The sequence below is a fragment of the Prunus persica genome, chromosome G7 (assembly GCF_000346465.2).
Source record: "Prunus persica cultivar Lovell chromosome G7, Prunus_persica_NCBIv2, whole genome shotgun sequence".
Lineage (NCBI taxonomy): Eukaryota > Viridiplantae > Streptophyta > Magnoliopsida > Rosales > Rosaceae > Prunus > Prunus persica.
This window is the reverse complement of record NC_034015.1, coordinates 9,831,285-9,851,573: the sequence shown is the minus strand read 5'-3', so window position 1 is coordinate 9,851,573 and position 20,289 is coordinate 9,831,285. Positions and strand designations below refer to the sequence as shown.

At 35.7% G+C, this 20,289-nt stretch overlaps 2 protein-coding genes across 4 annotated transcripts; one reads left to right on the top strand and one right to left on the bottom strand.

The window, feature by feature from the left end:
- On the top strand, positions 9,379–11,937 carry LOC18771441 (receptor-like protein 12). The gene has a single exon (XM_020568952.1). The coding sequence runs from the start codon at positions 9,379–9,381 to the stop codon at positions 11,935–11,937; it is 2,559 nt and encodes an 852-aa protein (XP_020424541.1).
- LOC18771133 (quinone oxidoreductase PIG3) lies at positions 15,592–19,828 on the bottom strand. Of its 3 annotated transcripts, XM_020567613.1 has the most exons (4): positions 19,529–19,828; positions 19,301–19,394; positions 18,174–18,443; positions 15,592–16,815 (listed from the first exon to the last, which is right to left on the bottom strand). In XM_020567613.1, exons 3-4 carry the CDS (start codon positions 18,376–18,378, stop codon positions 15,767–15,769), a joined length of 1,254 nt encoding a protein of 417 aa, XP_020423202.1. In that variant the 5' UTR covers positions 18,379–18,443; positions 19,301–19,394; positions 19,529–19,828; the 3' UTR covers positions 15,592–15,766. The 3 variants fall into 3 exon arrangements, with proteins under 3 accessions (XP_020423202.1, XP_020423203.1, XP_007204429.1); XM_020567614.1 differs by having other exon boundaries at positions 18,174–18,371; positions 19,301–19,827; XM_007204367.2 differs by lacking the exon at positions 18,174–18,443 and having other exon boundaries at positions 19,301–19,824.

Genomic DNA, 20,289 nt, shown 5'->3' with positions numbered 1-20,289 from the left:
CCAAACAATAGTCTACCACCTAGTGATGTACATGTAGAATAAAATAGTAAACCCAACGGTAGGCAGACAACAACAATTGGCAATAATAAATATCAACAGGTAAGACTAGACACTAAGCAAGACCAAGGCCACAAGAAGTTGATTGCATGAAATTTAAATTCAGCCAATCTAATCTGTGCCAGAGGGGAAATAAGAAATTGGGGAAGAAATCTGGTGGAGGTGGGGAAAAGAAGAAATGAGAGAGAGAGAGAGATGATATGAGATGAGATTTATTTTTTAAAAAGTTTTGTGTGAAACAACATTTTTGCCCATGCCAAGTAGAATTTGTCCATGCCATGTCATCAAATTAAACAGAAAAGTTGACTGAGATGACGGAAATGACGATTTCTAAAACTGGAGGCATAATTAAAATACCACGGTAACAATTTAGCAATGTGAGGGACGAAAAGTAAAGTTGAGGCTTAGTCCAGGGACCATTGCTACAATTTTGCCCTATATATATGTAAAGAGTAGGGCTATCATCATTTTACCCCCTCCAGGTTTGAGGTCATTCTTGAAATGGGCCACAGAGTTTCAATTTTGTCAATTTACGCCCTAACGTTTTAAAATTCGACCAATTTACACGTTCTGTCAGTATGACATGGCAAACACAGGGTCCACTTTTTTGGCTTAGGTATAATTAAATATTAAGAAATCATATTTATTTTATTTTGATAGATTAAAATAAAAATAAAAACCTATATTTCCTTTCTCTCTCCTATCTCACTTCGTCGGAATCTGGTAACCCCTTATCTCTCTCTCTCTCTCATTTCATTTTGATTCTCATATTATACAACAAACCCTTCAAAATCAATCACATGCTTAGCTAAAACCCACTTTGGCAGAAACAAAATCATTCAACTTTCTTGTTGAAATCAATCTTTCTGTCTTTTTCTATTGATAATTGTTAATTCAATTGGTTTGGTGATAATGAGGCTTGAAGATTTAAAACCTAATCAGAATTCTTTGAAGAATCGCAACTACAAGATCTCTACAAAACCCAATCCCACCCTTTCTTTCAAGTGTACGAGTTCCTACAATTCCAATTCCAATTCCAATTCCCATCCAGTTTGGGTTTTGGGTCAACAAATGAAGATGAGTGTAAAGAGGCAAATACATATGCCTAAGGCTAAAGATACTAATGAAGAAGATAATGGCGGATTGGTGGCCTTGAAGGCAGTTGTTGATCATGGTGTCACTGTGAGTAATTCTGAGGTTTCTTCTAGTAATTGCAGTAGCTGTATGAGGGGGAAGGGGTCAGGATGAGGGAAAAGGGTTTGGGGGGTTTGGTCGGGATGAGGGAGAAGGGGGTGGGTCTGTCAAAAAAATAAAAAAATAAGAAACTAATATAATTTCTTAATATTTAATTACACCTAAGCCAAAAAAGTGGACCCTGCTTTTTCCACATCATCATTTAACAGAAGGCCAAATGTACAAACTGACGAAACGTGCAAATTGGTCGAATTTTAAAACATTAAGGAGTAAATTGACAAAATTGAAATTCTATGGCCCCATTTCAAGAATGACCCCAAACCTGGAAGGGGTAAAATGATGTTAGCCCTAAAAAGTATAGACGCGTGGCTATACAATTTATAAAAAAAGAATTAAAAAAGGACCCCAGTCAAGCCGCGCGGCTATACTATTTATCTCTATATATAAAGCAAAAGATAGAGAATGGTGAAACATTCAAAATACCAGAAAATGCTCTTGGTTAATTCAAACATTAAGAATTGAAATTATTAATTAAATGAGGATAATATGGTAAATTCACATTTGTTTTCATATTAAGAACAATTAAAATTTAAAACAAAATTAGATAATAGGTCATACTTTTATGGAATATAACTACCCATGTTATTTTTTCTTAATTCTAAAAATAAAAGAAAAAAGAAAAAAGAAAACCAAGTGGCACATGCGTGAGCATGTGCCAAGGGCCTAGTAAAAAAGAAAAGAAAAAAGAGGATTGACCTAGAGTATAGCCGATCGGCTATTTAACAGTATAGCCACGTGGTGCTCCTCATTTCCAATCACATTTCCAGTCTCAACCCCAGTCTAACAGCCACTCTCAACCTTAGTGTCAACTCCAGCTTTGCTTCCACATGGTATAATTGCCAGGGGATGTTCCTCATGTATTTCCTCAATAAGCACTTTACACTTTTTCTCAACCGCAGAACTAGATTGGAATTCTTTACTTTTAAGGCAGTCTTCAACGTCACAGTCTAAATGCTCTAGATATATCTCAATCTCCTTAAATTCTAGAACTAATGCACACATATCTACTACAGCTTCATCATACCACAGTAAGGTGAGAAAGTTTGAATGTCCAGGTAATTTATAATGATATAGTATAATTCCTTCCAAATAACCCAATTCCTGAACCATATAATCTACTTCAACCATAGACAATCTGTCCTTATCAACATAATCAAAATAGGCAGTATCACCTCTAACATAGAAATTCTCACTAAATATGCCTTTGTGATACATGGTCACTGTAAACATATTAGGATTACCTAAAAATACCAAAATGCACATGCAATTAGACAACAAATATACAATAGTATTCATTGGGATCACATAAGTCACTACATTGACTACACACAGTGGCAAAAACCCTCATTTAAGTATCAAATGGAACCCAAACCGTAAAATGGAAAAACATAAACTAATGGGAACAACATAAACAAATGGCAAAACCAGAAACAATCAAACCAAAACATAAAATGGTAAAATCATAAACGGAAAAAGCCAAAAGCAATATAGCACAACACTGACAAACACAACCCAAAACCTGGCCCCCCTATTCGAAACTTACAAATACAACCCACAAATCCAATATCACCGTAATCTGGTCTCACTTCTCCTCGAAGTCTGGTACACCAAGCCATCACCGACAACAACTCAAACTTTCAAGATTCAATTCCCTTTACCCCTGCAATCCACAGGAATCGAAGGCTTTTGGTTGTGGAAAGATGAGTTCTTTTTTCTGTATTCTGTAGAGGAATCGACGATTTGGGCTTGATTTGGGAATTAGGGCTTTATTTTCTTGGGGGATGGCAATGCGTGCAGCTGCATTTGGGCTCGAATCTGATATGGCAACCTCTAACTTTAAGCTCCCATGGTGACCTTTTAAATTTCTCTATGTTATCAAAAAAATCCACATCGACAGTGCCACCTCATCACTTAACGAGGTTCCTGAAAGACTAAGTGACAGAGGGTGTTTTATAAAAGGATTCATAAAGTTCATGTACTGGTCAAAAGTTAGACCTCATCATGTTGATTTAATTAATGATTTATTTTCATTAATTAAAAATTCATTTTTTAATAAAATCAAAATATGAAATTCAAATCTATTAAACAGTTAACATAATTGTTGGATGAAGAGGTGTCAGACCTCTATATATTGACAATTTGTCCAAACCAGATAGACACTTTTGAACAGTATTATCATTCTCACATTTTAACACTTCATGAGAGAAATTATATAACTGTTCGCCAGAAATCAAAGCCACAGTGCTTAGGCTTTGATTTGAGATAGTTTAATCCTGGTAGACAGACTCCTATCAAACTACAAGCACAATGGTAGATGAGAAATACTGTCTAAAGGACACTGCAACCCTGCAGGACTCTATCTACAATTCAAGTAAGTATTCAGCAAATTATTTTACAGTTGTATTGATTTGATTATTTTTAAATAAAGCATATTTCGTTTCTGTTTTATTATTATGTTATTTTAGTTTTATACTGATTGTTCTCCAACAAGCTGCACGCTAGTCTCTGTTGGCACAAAAACCACAGTTGTGAACCAATTTTTGATCATGGTTTCAGTCAAAATATCAAAGGCCCGAAATAGAATAATAGGCTGTCAAAAATAATTGCCCATTAACACTCAAAAACCCATAGTATTTAATGGGTGATCCAAATAATTACCCATTGAATTTACAGAGGCCTAAATTGCCTATTATATAGTTCATGGATCAATTTTAAAAATCCTCATAGCCATATTTGGGCCCAAGTGTAAATATCAATTTTAGAAAATTAGTGAGTTAATAAAAATTGCTCATTATTTTTCTTGGACATTGACAAAAAGAAAAATAGTACAAAACCATCCAATTTTGCCCATGGGTCATCTACCCATGCAAATTTCAATGAGATTAAATTCAAATCTCTCAAACACAAATTCTCGATTAGTGGGCCACACTCACCCATTAATTTCCAATTTTTCTCATGGGTCATCTACCCATACAAATTTCATTGAGATTAATTTCAAATCTCTCAAACACAAATTCTCAATTAGTGGGCCACACTTACCCATTAATTTCTAATTTTTCCCATGGGTCATCTACCCATGAAAATTTTAATGAGATTAAATTCAAATCTCTCAAACACAAATTCTCAATTAGTGGGCTACACTTATCCATTAATTTCTAATTTTTCCCTTGGGTCATCTACCCATGAAAATTCCAATGAAATTAAATTCAAATCTCTCAAACACAAATTCGCAATTAGTGGGCCACACTTACCCATTAATTTCCAATTTTTCTCATAGGTCATCTACCTATGAAAATCTCCAAATTGTCCCAAAGACACAAATTCTCAATTAGCGGGCCACACTTACCCATTAATTTCTAATTTTTCCATGGGTCATCTACCCATGAAAATTCCAATGAGATTAAATTTAAATCTCAAAACACAAATTCTCAATTAGTGGGCCACATTTACCCATTAATTTCTAATTTTTCCCATGGGCCATCTACCCATGAAAATTCCAATGAGATTAAAATCAAATCTCTCAAACACAAATTCTAAATTAGTGGGCCACACTTACCTATTAATTTCTATATCAATTTAGAACTACGACGGTTTGATCCCATCAAGGGTACGTAGGCAGTCTAGAATCCCAATAGACGCAACCACAACCAAATTCTCACAAATCAATTATCTATCTCCACACAAATCTAATTTCCAAACTACATTGGTTTGATCCCTTCGAAAGGGTACGTAGGCAATATAGAGAATCAATTTAGATGCAATCGCCCAAATCTCCAAATAGAATCCCTGGTTTATTCTTAACCAAATTCGCCCCAAAACACATATCAAAATCGAATCCCTGGTTTATTCAGCTAAATTCACTCAAACTCTTTTTCAATCAAATTCATAAAAATCCTCCCTTTTGCAATGAGTCATCTATTCATTACGAATCTTTGAACTACGGGTGGCTTGATTCCCACAAGGGAAACATAGGCATCCTGAGGTTGGACTTGAGAGCAGCTACAAAATCAAACACACATGTTATCTTTCTTTATGATGGAATCAAAGGGTGTTCCCTTGAAGCAAGGGATTGTAATTAAGAGACACTGCGTCTCAAATGAGTCGAACCTAAAATAATAAAACTCCATTATTTAATTAGTGGTGGTGAAGTTATGTTGGGAGGATCATATTTTCCTTCAACAGTGGGAATTAGTGGATCTTCCTCCTAGAAATAAACCTATCGGTTACAAGTGGATTTTCAAAAGCAAGATGAAAGCAGATGGATCCATAGACGAGTATAAGGCAGGACTTGTAGTAAAGGGTTATAAGCAAAAAGAGGGCTTAGACTACTTTGATACATATTCACCGGTTACAAGAATAACATCCATTAGAATGCTAATTACAATTGCTACTTTGCGTTATCTTGAAATACATCAAATGAATGTTAAAACTGCTTTTCTAAATGGTGATTTAGAAAAGGAAATTTACATGGAACAACCGGAAGGATTTGTTGTTCCTAGACAAGAGAAGAAAGTGTGTAAGCTTGTTAAGTCTTTGTATGGCTTAAAGCAAGTACCAAAACAATGGCATTTTAAATTTGACCATGCAATAAGGTGAAATGGATTCAAAATTAATGAGTGTGATAAATGTGTTTACACAAAAATCACTCAAAATTGTTATGTCAATAAATATCTTTACATAGATGACATGCTTATCATTGGAAGCGATAATGATATGATTAAATCTACTAAAAGAATTTTGTCTAATAAATTTGATATGAAAGATATGGGAATTGCAGATGTTATCCTAGGAATTAAAATCTTTAGAACATTAGATGGAATAGTCTTGTCTCAATCACATTATATTGAGAAAATACTTGCCAAATTTGGTAAGTATGAATATAATCTTGCAAAGACTCCATATGATGTGAATCTTCATTTGACGAAGAACACTAGTCAAGGTATATCAGAAGTTGATTATGCACGAATAATCTGCAGTTTGATGTATGTCACAAACTGTACTCGCCCTAACCTAGCATACTCAATTAATAAATTGAGTAGATATACAAGCAATCCTAGAAGAGATCACTAGAAAGAGATTATTAGGGTTCTTAGGTATTTGAGCTATACCAAGAACTATGCATTGCATTACACAAGATATCCATTTGTATTGGCCAAAGCCTGTGCTCACAATATGTATGCATTGTGATAGTTAAGCGATGATTGGAGGGGTTCAAAATAATATGTATAATGGTAAGTCTCAACACATACTTCGAAAACATAATATTGTAAGAAAACTCCTCTCAAGTGGTATAATTACTATTGACTATATAAGGTCAAGAGATAATTTAGTGGATCTGTTTACGAAAGGTTTGATGAGAGAGCTAGTTAACAAATCATCGAGGGGAATGGGACTAAAGACTATATCTCAATAGTTGTCATTATGGACACCCAACCTAGCTGACTGGAGATCCTAAGACTTAGGTTCAAAGGGACAACTAAGTTATGTGTAACTAAAGTGCGAGCATTGTGAGGATTCCATCCCCTGCCCATTCCTATAATGATACAATGCTCCCTGCATCGTGTATGGTTAAGTTAATCTTTTAATGATTCTTGTGTCTTGGAAAACCAAGTGGAGTATAGCAGGGTACTCTTTATAATTAGACCGTTTCTATGAAAATTGCAAGGCTCAATTCTCTAAAGTAGTGACGAACACCAAGAGTGGTCCATGAAAGGACACAACCTAGAACCAAATGTGTATGAAAAGGTATTATGTGAGTAATATTGATTCGGTTTACAAGACGGTTGAACAGTTCAAGACATCATGTTCACTGATTAGTTAGTAAATCCGATTTTACTTCACTATGGAAGGTTCAAGGCCAAAAGCTACCTATCTTGATGTGGTGCCTTTTCAACCGAATTCTCTCAAGTGTCTGCCTTGTACATTTGCATTAATTAATTTCCATTCATGTAGGGATTTGTTAGAAAATTATAATATTTATATTTAATTTTTTGAATGGAAATTAAATTGTGGAACCCTTGACTTCAAGTACATGACTTTTACGAATTGGTATGTATCAATTGGGAATAGTCATGTTCTTAACAGAGGAAAAATAAAATATATTTTTTTGGTGAATAAAATAATAATACTTTATGTGAAAAGTTGTATTGTTTCATAGTAATTAAAACATTGCACTTCTTGATTTGTGGTTGTAATAGGAAAAGACACATTTGTTGATATTTTTCAATCACATATTTTTCTGAACAGAGGCCTTGTTGCCTATAAATAGAAAAGGTCCTACAACATTTCATTCAGCCAATTGTCATCCGACAATACTAGTTTTTAGAGTATTCATAGCATTGTATTTTCAGAAACATAGTGAGTTAGTAAGAGAGAGTTCGTACACAATTTTAAGTTTGCTTTTCTTGGGGATTGGAGTGCTACTCCAACAAGAAGTCGATCGTTGTATCCTAGGACACGTTTGCTCCAACAAAAAGTCGATCATTGTATCCTATGAGATGTTTGCCAATCAAATCCTAAAGGCACCTATGGGGAGGCAATTTCGTCTTGAGGAGATAGAACCAAGTTCTAGACTCAATCATTTGTAAAGTATTATTAATTTTTCCTTGTCGTTATTTTCTTATATTTATTTCAAATTTATAGTGAAATTTTATTTTCAAAATTATGTAAATATAACAATTATCTTTCTTTTTTTTTTCCAACAATTTCATGCATAAGTAGTGGCAGTTCTAGCCTATGGCAAACTGGGCTCATGCCCGGCCGAAATTTGTGTTAAAAAAAAATTACTCACACTCTTCTCTCTCCTCTCTCCTCTTTTGCCGAGCCCAAATTTTTGTTAAAAAAACTATTACCTACACTCTCCTCTCTCCTCTCTCCTTTTTGTGTTCTTTTCCTTCTCTCCTCTCTCTCTCTCTTTTTTCATTCTTTTCCTTCTCTCTTCTCTCCCTCTTTTTTTTTTTTTTCCTTTCTTTCCCTTCTCTCATCTTTCCTCTTTTTTTCTTTTTTCTTCTATCTTCTCTCCTCTTCTTATTTCTTCCTTTTCCTTCTCTCTTTTTGTTAGAAAAATATTTTCTACATTACTTATGATTATTAAATTTTTTTGTCTCGCACAAAGATAGCTATTTCAGAAATTATGGAACATGATTGATAGGGCTATGGAGCTCGAGGTGGAAAGCCAAAAATAGATGTCATAATAGACGTTTATAAAAGGAAACAAGGGGAGAAATGAGGTCACAACTCGTTAAAAAAAAAAACTAGCTCCGCCAATTTTCCTCCTTCCCATTGCTCTTGATATAAACCTGGCTTTTTTTTAATTAATGTAGTCCCTTATTTTATCTTTCTTTTTAATGTGAAATACTTTTTTTTTTCTTTTTTTTTTCTTTGGGTTTTTATTTTAGTTTTTGTATTTGTAGATATAAATACATTTGAGGGTAAGGCTTATTACGTCTCCCCTCACTATGTAATCTTTTTATGTTTATTAATGAAATTCACTCGTTTCGTCAAGTTTATTATATAAGTTTTGCCCAATCGACTTTCAAATCTTGGAAACGTAAGTAAGAAGCCAACCATGCGCATTTGGGGACCAACCATGCAGTTTACTCATGAAAATGCATATAATTCCATTCCACGTACCTTATTGGACTTACAAACTTGCAAAATGGGTTAAGGGCCTGGAATCTTGTGTATCCTCAATCCCTATCTTATGCGGTATCAACCCACGTGTGTCGAGGCATTTGTTTGGTACTGTTACGTTAGTCAGTCGGGGCATTTGTTTGGTACTGGCACGTTATAGAGACAGAGAGAACCATGGCTTGAACTTGCCAAACTGACCAATTATAAAGTCATCTTTAATTAGCCATAATATTAACAGCATTGATGACAATGATAGTGATGAGAAGTCAAGAAAATGTGTTGGACTTGCAAACTTGCAAAATGGTTTGAGCAACTGGACCCTTTATTTTGGTTTTGATTTTTACACGCGCTAGTGGCCTTGTATAATTATATAAATGTATGAGTTCACTTGTTGTGTGTTCATCTGCATCAAATTGAGAAAACTTGATTCGAAAAATGAAAATCTATCACCTGATGAATATTTCCCAATATTTGCTCCTTTTGTTGTGCTTGTTGGGTGATACTGGACTTGCAAGCACGGGTATAAAAGTGAAACCAATATGCATTGAGGAAGAAAGGAAAGCACTTTTGAGCTTTAAACAAGATCTTAATGATACGTCTGGTAGGCTTTCTTCTTGGGTGGGTCATGATTGTTGCCGCTGGGAAGGGATTTCATGCAACAACCGCACCAGTCATGTTGCCGAGATGGATCTCCGGAATACATATGACAAGTCCACGGCTGTTGAAGAGTGGGACGAGTTGGCTTATAGCCAGTCTCGCTTGGGGGGTAAGATAAATCCTTCTTTGCTTAGCTTGAAACACTTGCATTACCTGGACTTAAGTTTGAATAATTTTGAAGGGATCCAAATTCCTAAGTTCTTTGGGGAGCTTAAATCTCTGAGGTATCTCAATATCTCCTTTGCACAGTTTACAGGAGAGATTCCCTCTTCTCTTGGAAACTTGTCAAACTTGAACTATCTTGATGTCGGTTTTTCTTCATCCAAAATATATTCCAAAAACTTGAATTGGCTTTCTCATCTCTCTTCCCTAAAATACCTCAATCTCAATGAAGTGAATCTTAGTAGCAGCACAGGTTGGCTGCATGCTGTTAACATGCTTCCTTCCTTAGAGTCACTAGATTTGTCTGGTTGTGAGTTGGAAGGCCAATTGCCGGCCTCCTTCGGAATGTTAAAAAGTTTGCAGTACTTGGACCTCTCTTTTAATCACATGAACGGGTCCATTCCACAAAGTCTAGGACAACTCTCCGAGCTAGTTGAACTCAATCTGTCTTTCAATTCATGGGAAGGTATTCTAACGGAAGCCCATTTCATTAATCTCACCAAATTGAAAAGTCTTTCAATAGGTAACAATCTTGATGACATAGAGAAGCCCATGTCCCTCGTTTTCAACTTGTCTCATGATTGGGTTCCTTCTTTCAAGCTCCACACAATTGTGATTAGAAACTACAAAGTAGGTCCTGGTTTTCCTGTATGGCTTCAATCTCAGACTGAACTAGTACAGGTTGTCCTTCGTAGAACTGGAATATCAGATTCTATACCAGAGGAATGGTTGTTGAAGCTATCTTCCCAACTAGAATACCTGGATTTATCTCATAACCAATTCCGAGGAAGGCTTTCATCCAACCAATTGATGAGATTTCCGAAGTTACGTTTATTAAATTTGGCTCATAATCAATTTGAGGGCCCACTCCCACTTTGGTCCACTAATGCATCTTACTTTGATCTTGAAAGCAATTTATTTTACGGGCCAATTTCCTCCAATTTTGACAAACTAATGCCCAAATTGGAAGAATTGTATATTTCGGAAAATCATTTGAATGGTACAATTCCACCTTCTATTTGCAACATGCAAAACCTAACAATCCTTTCCCTGAGGAGCAATCATTTTTTTGGAGAATTCCCCCACACTTGGAGTTCGTGGAGCCAGATAACCATTGTAGATGCTGCCTACAACAATCTCTCTGGTAATATTCCCACTTCAATGGGAATATTAAGTTCTCTTGAAATATTGAAGCTCAACAACAACAATTTTGGCGATAAGATTCCCGATTCTTTGCACAATTGCTCTGCTTTGAAAATTATCGATCTTGGAGGCAACAAATTATCTGGGAGCATACCTCCATGGATAGGAGGATCAAATGTATCCATGTTGTGCATGCTACGATTGCAATCCAACTTTTTCACTGGACATATTCCCCGACAATTGTGCAATCTTGGCTACCTTCACATCCTCGACCTCAGCCACAACAACTTTTCAGGTACTATTCCCACATGCTTCAATAATTTGACTTCTCTCATCCATAATGTTTCCGATATATACAACAACTACTATCTTCCACAAACCATGGTGATATTAAAAGGACAAGAACGCGTTTATAACACCACTCTAATGCTGGTAAAGAGCATTGATCTTTCATCAAATATTTTGGAAGGTGAAATCCCTCAAGAAATTGGTGGCCTCACTTTATTGGGTACCTTGAACTTGTCGAGGAATCATTTGACTGGTAACATCCCCTCGATTGTTGGAAATATGCATGGGCTCGAAACTCTTGATCTTTCAAACAACCGTCTTTCAGGACAAATTCCTCGAAGCCTTGAATCTTTAACATTCTTGTCGCACTTGAATTTGGCTAATAACAACTTGGTGGGGAGAATTCCCTTGGGCAGCCAACTCCAAACGTTCACTGATTCTTCCATTTATATGGGCAATCCATCACTTTGTGGCTTTCCTCTTCCAACTAAGTGCCCTGGAGATGACACTTTGACCATTACAAATGCGAAACACAATAATGAAGATGGAAATGATAAGATGTGGTTCTATGTGGGCATGGGACTTGGCTTTATCGTAGGCTTTTGGGGTGTTTTTGGCACATTACTCGTGAAGAAATCATGGAGGTATGCTTATTTTCGATTTTTTGATGACACCAAAGATAAAGTAACACTAGCAATTGAGTTGAAAGTGACTCGTTTGCAAAGAAAGTTTTGTCATGTTTAGTAGTGTATTATAATTTTGACCTGGTAAAACAGTGTAATGCATTCTATAGATATGTGTGTATTTTCTTGGGAAAATTTAAATAAAATACCAATTTGGTGTCTTGTACTTTTGACAAAATAACAGCCGATCAATCATTTTTTGGACGGGGTACCAAGCAAAAGCCCATTTGACGACTGTCTTTTTTGGGTTCAGTAGGAGCACATAAAACTGGCTGAAGGACTTTCTCAGATATACATAATTGTAAGACATCACGTCCAATCCCCTACAACAATTAAACACTAGTAGTCTAGTCCTATTCTTGAGCAGAAATTAATTTGTTAAATTTGAGACCGTTGAAAATAAGATCTCAATGAACGCATGCAAGTTTTAGGAAAATCCCAGCCCCTCCAGTGAGAAATGAGAAGCAAGAGATTCTATATAGGAAGCCGGAAAGGCGACGAACAGAGACGGACATGAAGCCACCGCGTCCAATCATTACTACCAAAATCACAATAGAAATGAGAATTCACCGTCGTGTAGACATTTTTTAAACCTTCATGAAATCTACTACCTTCTTTTGATGCATAAAACCACGACAATAAATAACCGACATTGTTACATCATACTATGTCCTCTCAAAATAAAATCAGATAAAATGACACAATTTATCCACGTCTATTATCTGATTACTACTAGTATGCTTTCTTTAAAATTTTCTAAGGTGCAGATTGCATTATTTGAGAGAAATATTCAATGGGATTGTTTTCACTTTTTTCTTTTGATTTCCTTTAAGCATATTGTTTTCTATTCTTCAATTTCCCTTTCGAAACTAGTATTGGTTGGTCATTTATAATTTAACAAAGTGAATATGAATTTCTATAAAAAAATTCCTACATGCTGATTAGGTGGCTGCAGTTTAATTCTTTTCGCATGTGTTTCCTGTGATTGTTATATGTAGTAGGAAGGTTAAGATGAAACTGCATGCTTCTGAGAGAATGTTTTCTTTGCTGTTTTTAGTTGGTGGACTTCTTCCACTGCTGGACATCATCTTCATACTTTTTGCTCTTTCTGAATAATCTTTGCTTGTTGTCAATATATGTAATATAGATGTCATTTTTGTCATTGAATTCTACCGAGTGTTTCCTTCTGCAATCTGGCTCCTCAATTTTCGCTTGGAATGGAAATCAATGCACCATTGAGCAGCAACAATTATTAGCAAAACTTGCAGAATTTTTGAAGGTATACTCTTATAAAGTATATTCTACTCTCTCTGGATCTTATGTAACATTATCTGCCATGAAATCATTGTAGATTTATCATTCAGAAGAGTTACAAAGAACATCATTCTCTGGATCTTATTTTGTAAGGAAATTCAATGAGGGTTATTGTTCTTTTTTTTGGTTGTCAAGTTAGTGGTAGGGATGCTATTCTAAAATTCAATTTCGATAGATAGCTGGAATTGTGACTTGTATCTCTCCAGTGCTTTCTACTTCGTACAATGGTGACCTGTAAATCATTTTCTTCTCTGTTAGACAACATAGTTGACCTTACTTTTCAGTTATATAAGATAATTTAAAAGGCTGACCTCCTCCCCCTCCTTCTCTCTTCAGTAAATTTTTTTAAAACTGTTAGGAATTAGTCCTAAGCATAATAGATGCTAGCCCTAACCTCAGATCTGTTGCTTCTTGACAATTTTGACTATGTCTTTGTTCTCGTGAATCTGAAACTGTATAACTTTTGTTACACTTGGGTACTTGCAGCAGAAGCAAAAAGTGTAAATGCTTTCTCTGAAACAGATGGTTCTCAGGAAGTTACTGAAGTCAAGGAGACTGGTGAAGCACCGGCATCTGAAAGCAATGGGGATGATTCAGGACCAGAGCAAGAGACAATGCAGGATGAGAATGATAGTGAAAGTAATTACTTTCTGTTATAACTAGAATTATTCTATAAATAGATATTTTTTTTTTTACAAGTATAGCCGCGCGGCTATACCCATTCAATAGCATAATCTGAATTTTCTTTTTTAATTACATTAATTAGTAGTTATGTTTTAATTATTATTTACTTAGTGAATAATTAGTATTTAAATTTTGTAGAAAACAAGTGTATTAAACATGAAAAATACATACGTGTACAATACGAGTATTAAATGTGAAATTCTAAATTCTTTATACTGGTAATAACTCTGGAAAAGTAAAAACTCAAAAGGGGACAATAGAGACTTGGGTAATACTCTAAACTACTCTTATCGATAAATAAAAATAGGAGAAAAACAATTATAAATATATATACACATATCTATGTGAATAGTACAGCCGCTAGGCTATACTATTTACAAAATAAAATTTTAAAAAAAAATACCTTAGTAAAGCCGCCCGGCTAATAAAAAAATCCAGAGTATAGCCGCGCGGCGATACTATTTATAAAATAAAAAAAGACCGTCTAGCGCCCAAAGTGTGTTTTTAAAAAATGAAAACCCGGCTATACTACATAAATAGAATATTTCAAACGTATAGCCGCTCGGCTATACTCTATAAATATAATTTATTTTTTTTAGAATAGCATAATCTGAATTTCTCTTTTTTAATTACTTTAATTAGTTGTTATGTTTTAATTATTATTTACTTAGTATTTAATTATTTTTATTATTTTTATTTTTATTCCATAATATGTGAGTATTTTGTGTATAATACGTGAATTTTGTGTGTATTATTAAAAATTTTGTAAAAAAATAAGTGTATTAAACATGAAAAATACGTATCCACGTGTACAATACGAGTATTAAACATGAAAAATACTAAATTCTTTATACGGGTAATTACTCTAGAAAATTAAAAACTCAAAAGGAGACAATAGAGACTCGAGTAATGGCCTAATAGTAATGGATAATGCTCTAAACTACTCTTATCGATAAACCAAAATCGGGGAAAAATAATTTTTTTTTTAAAGATTGCAGTATGTATGTATGTAAAGAGTATAGCCACACGGTAATACTATTTATAAAAAAATAAAAAAAATAAAAAAAAAAGACCCCAGTAAAGCTGTCTGGCTATACTCTTTTTTATAATAAAAAAAATCCAGCGTATAGCCGCCCGGCTATACAGTTTATAAAATAAAATGAAAAGATGACCCGCCTAGCACATGTTTGTATGAAAAGAGTATTACACCCAAAATTAAAAATTTATACAAAGTGAAAATCAATGCTTGTGAAAAGAGGATATACCAACAAACTACAAGCTCTTTTTCGGCTATTGAGCTGAGTGAAAATCAATGCTTGTGAAAAGAGGATATACCAACAAACTACAAGCTCTTTTTCGGCTATTGAGCTGAGTGAAAATCAATGCTTGTGATGTTTTCCAATGCCTCTCCCCATGAATCCTAAGCATAATACACTAGCCCTAACGTCAGATCTGTTTCTTCTTGACGATTTGACTATCTTTGTTCTCGTGAATCTGAAACTGGATACTTGCACAGCTAAAGCAAAAAATGAAAATGCTTTCTCTGCAACAGATGGTTCTCAGGGATGGTTCTCAGGAAGTTCCTGAAGTCAAGGAGACCGGTGAAGCACCTGCAAGAGACAGTGCAGGCTGAGAATGATAGTGAAAGTAGTCAAATTACTTTCAGTTATAACTTATGACCAACTATGGGCCAAATCAGACAATCCAGTAACCGGCATTGATTTTAAAAGAAGACAGGTTGGTCTTCTGTGAATCTTTTGACTAAGATGAAAGTAAGGACATGAAGTCAATTCACAAACTTACAAACCGAATTATAGAGTACAACATAACATATGCATATTAACTCTGAACCATGTTGTTCACTTGAGTTCAAATAATTAACATTCATATCATCAAGGAAGAAGCAGAATCTTTCCAATGTGCTTGCTACTTTCCATGAGCAGGTGAGCCTCTGCTGCTTCAGATAATGGAAAATACTTGTAGACCACGGGTTTCACCTTGCCAGCCACAATTGCAGGCCACACATTGTTTTCCACCTCCCTAACAATCGCTGCTTTGTTTTCTGGACTACTGTTTCGCAAGCCGGCAGCTTGGATGGTAAGGCGCTTCGAAAGCACAACACGAAGATCTATTTCTGTTACAGCACCACCCATCGTCCCAATAACAAAAAGCCTCCCATCAAAACTTAAGCTGTCAAGGTTCCGCCGAAAGTACTCTGCCCCTATGATATCCAAGATAACATCAACACCCTTGCCACCCGTTTCTTCCTTTACCCGCGCAACAAAATCCTCTGTCTTGTAATTGATGCATACATCAGCTCCAAGATTCTTGCAAAAAGCTAACTTTTCCTTACTTCCTGCTGTGACAAACACCTTTGCTCCCCAGTATTTAGCCATCTGAATTGCAAATGTACCGATTCCACTGGAGCCCCCATGAACCAAAAATGTTTCGCCAGCAGATAGCCTACTCATCATAAACACAGTCGACCAAACAGTGCATGAAACCTCGGGAAAACTAGCAGCATCCTGCAAAGAAACACCAGGTGGAGCAAGAAGGACTTGTCCAGCTGGAACAGCCACCTTCTCAGCATACCCTCCTCCGCTAAGAAGAGCACACACCTTGTCACCGACTCGCCAGCGGGAGACTTGCTTCCCAACGGCCTCAATGGTTCCAGAACATTCGAGACCCAGGTATGGGCTGGAACCTGGGGGTGGTGGGTACATGCTCTTCCTCTGAAGAATATCGGCTCGATTCAGAGACGTGGCCTCAACTTTTATCAGGACCTCATTGTCTTTGAGCTCTGGGTCTTCAACTTCTTGTAGTTGGAGGACCTCTGGTCCACCTGGAGTGGCTATCACTACAGCCATCATTGATGCTGGACTCTTTCTTTTTCTCTCTCTTGGACTTGATCTTCCACTGGAGGGCACTCCATAAACGATTCCTAAGTAAACAGGACAGAATACAAGTGTGATGAAAGAATACAGCGTGAATTTAATAATACAAATCCAAAACCTCATCTATAACTCTTGATAAATTAGAATAGACCATGAGTTTATTGTCTAGGAATATAAAAGTTTTGAGAGGCCATTGTAATTTGTAAATGCCCGTCAATATTCTGAAAGGAAGTAGTCTAATAATAAATAAAGAGAGCCCATGACAAACCATAACTACATAACTCAACGAAAAGAATGAGGCAGCTTGGGATTGTTTTGGTGGTGGTTTCAGTGAGGATTGAGGTGTGGGTATGTACTCAAAAAGATTACAGGCTTTTAGCTGAAAACATAAAATAATAAAAGAAGACCATTGCACTTGCATTATCCAATACAGTTCTCTAAATTTATAGGACTAAATAATCCTACCCACTTCAAACAATCCTCCCATATTCCTCCATGTTGCATCAGCAACCTCCTGGCTTCTCAAACTGCAAGACATACTAAGAACTGCAAGCCAAACCATTGAAAAAGCTAGTTCCTAGTTCTTGAAAAAAAATATATCCATAATTACTAAAAGGTTCTCTAATAATTACTGATCATTAGAGCACTTCCACCCATTTGTCTTACCATGGCTAAAGGGGGCTGGTCTGAAAATAACACTCCTTCAACTATTATTCACTTTCTACTCAACATTTCATTCACTTTCAAATTTTATTTTTATTTATCATCTTATGGCTTCTTCTATCGAAACCGGAGGGGCATGGCGCATCATGGAAGATGTTTTGTTGTGTGAGTGTTGGGTCCAAATTAGTCATTGTCCCGTCACGGGCAATGAGATGAAATTCTGTCGTATGTGGAGAAAAATTCATACCGAATTTTGTGAAATATCGGGTTCGACCCGTACGGAAATCGCATTGTCTAGCAGGTGGAAAATTCTCAATAAAGAGTTGGGGAAAAGCGAGGGACAACCATATAAGTGGGGAAAATCTTAGCAATGAGGTAACTTATTTGTAATTTTTGTTTTATTAATTTTAATGTCCTCTTATTTTTTAAATGTTTCTTGCATTTCCAATATTTTGTTAATATGTCTTGCATTTTCAATATTTTGTTAATATTTCTTGCATTTCCAACGTTTTTTTAAATGTTTCTTGCATTTCTAATATTTTGTTAATATGTCTTGTATTTTCAATATTTTGTTAATATTTCTTGCATCTCCAATGTTTTGTTAATATTTCTTGCATTTCCAATATTTTTTTAAATGTTTCTTGCATTTCCAATATTTTCTTGCACTTTCTATATCGTCTTCGAAAATCAACATCAGACTACAAAGAAGTTGGGATAAAATAATCTTCTAGAAGATTCTTACCCCGAGAATGTCTATGTCTGCCCACATTCGGGCCACGGCCTTCTTGTGAACCACGGCGGCTCTGGCTTTCTTCATCAAGCAAAGCCACTGCTATGGCAAGTTGATCATCTAGTTCTCTCTGTGCCCTTTTGCTTGCAGCTCGTCTACGCATTCTTTCTCTAGTTTCTCGCTCTTGCCTCTCCAAAACCTCTTGCATGTCTGCCATTGAGAATGGAGAATGAAATCTGGTGTGGGAGGTAAGAGATGGTGTGGGAGGTAAGAGCTGAGCCTCTGTAGAAAAATTTAGACAAATAGAGATGACACGTGGCACATTTTTAGATGGTGAAAATCTTATCTGAAATTTGAAAGTTATATGAATTTTGAATTTTGAAATGTATCTGAAATTTGAAATTTGAAATTTATCTGAATTTTGAATTTTGAAATTTATCTGAAATTTGAGACAGAAAATCTTATCCGATATGAATAGTATTGACACGTAAGAACCCAAAAATCTTATCTGAAAATATTATCTAAATTAATTGTTTAAGTAAAAAAAAGTTGTGGAAAAAACAAAAAAAAATGAATAGTATTTATCATGGTTTTTTGCAAGGGCAGCCACTATTCACGTAAATAGTAACTGTCCTAGTCCCCTTGACATGGCAAGGACAAGGTAAATTTAGGTTTTACCCATAAAAAAACTTTCACTTTTGGAAAAAGCCAAAGCTTTTTTAAAAAAGACAGAAAAACCTCTCAACTTTCAAACCAAAGACATGCAAATGTAAAGGATTCCTTAGGAAATCAAAAAATAAATAAGGGCAATTTTGTCCATTTTGGCTTCTTTTAAAAATTTTCTCTCTCCTTTGGGCTTTTCCAAAGTCTCCTCAAGGACAAACTGCTGGAAGTGCTCTTACGAGACAAGTGAGTGTTGGAACCTTAAATTTTTTAGTAGTTGGACCAATTTTGCTTGCTGAAGTCTTGATACTTCATTGAAAATTGAATATAAATATAATCGATATACTGAAACTGATATACCTTTATATATATATATATATATATATAAAGGCAACAAAAAGAAAAGGCTTATTCTCGCTTTGAGAGTATAAACAAAGACTAAGAAATGGAAAACTATGATGCCAAAGAAGAAATACCTTTTTGGCGCTTTGGAGGCAGCGCAAGGATGAAAAATTGAGCTGAAACTGCCAAGCTGGGAACGTAGGTGGATGGGAATGTGTGAGACTGTCACTGTGAAAGAACAAACAACCGATTCAGCTGAAGAAGGCAACGACAGATGAACCCAACAAGGGAGGTTCACGGGTGAGCTAAGCCTGGGTAATGGGCTGCCAAGCAAAGCCGGGTTTGAATTGAAGGCAACGCACCTGTCAAGCTGGGAAGGTAGGTGGATGGGAATGTGAGACTGTCACTGTGAAAGAACAAACAACTGATTCAGCTGAAGAAGGCAACGACAGGTGAACCCAACAAGGGAGGTTCACGGGTGAGTTAAGCCTGGGTAATGGGCTGCCAAGCAAAGCCTGGGTTTAAATTGAAGGGCTAGTGGGTTTTTTTATGGGCAGTTGGGCTTTGTAGAAGCCCACCAATAGCTACGCCCCGCACAAAATTTCGTGGATATATTTGTACTTCATATTCGACTTATTGTAATGTAAACGCATGGAAAATCAAGAATCGGAGTAGTTCAAACATTCATGTGTCATTATAGGCAAGGAAAAGTCATGAATCAAGATAACTCCAATACCCATTTCAAGATTAGTTAAAAACGAATCCAATCACCATTATATTCTCACTAAACATGCTTCCTAACATGGCAAATTGCATCACTTGTTACGGATATTCCATTTTCACTTTCTCAATGCCGGCATCTATAATTGGTTCGTGTGTATCATGAAGCTAACTTTGTGTCACATTCATCGGCTAATCTAGAGCACAATATCACATAGCAATGCTTTTTGGCAAGATAATTAGTGTACCAAACAAGTTTTTTGATGTTCTTTGTCATGGTTTCAATAGAGGACCAGTCTTCACTCACTAATTTTTTTAGGGTTCTACAGCGTCGTTTTATGCCTTTCATAAATGATTAAGACATATTTATTCGTGACAAGAAACCACCACTTCGTTTAAAGTG

Coding starts and splice junctions, on each gene's coding strand:
- LOC18771441 (XM_020568952.1), top strand. CDS start 9,379: ATGAAAATCTATCACCTGATGAATATTTCCCAATATTTGCTCCTTTTG.
- LOC18771133 (XM_020567613.1), bottom strand. CDS start 18,378: ATGGCAGACATGCAAGAGGTTTTGGAGAGGCAAGAGCGAGAAACTAGA. Junction 16,816..18,173: donor CAGACATAGACATTCTCGGG/GTAAGAATCTTC, acceptor CTGTTTACTTAG/GAATCGTTTATGGAGTGCCC.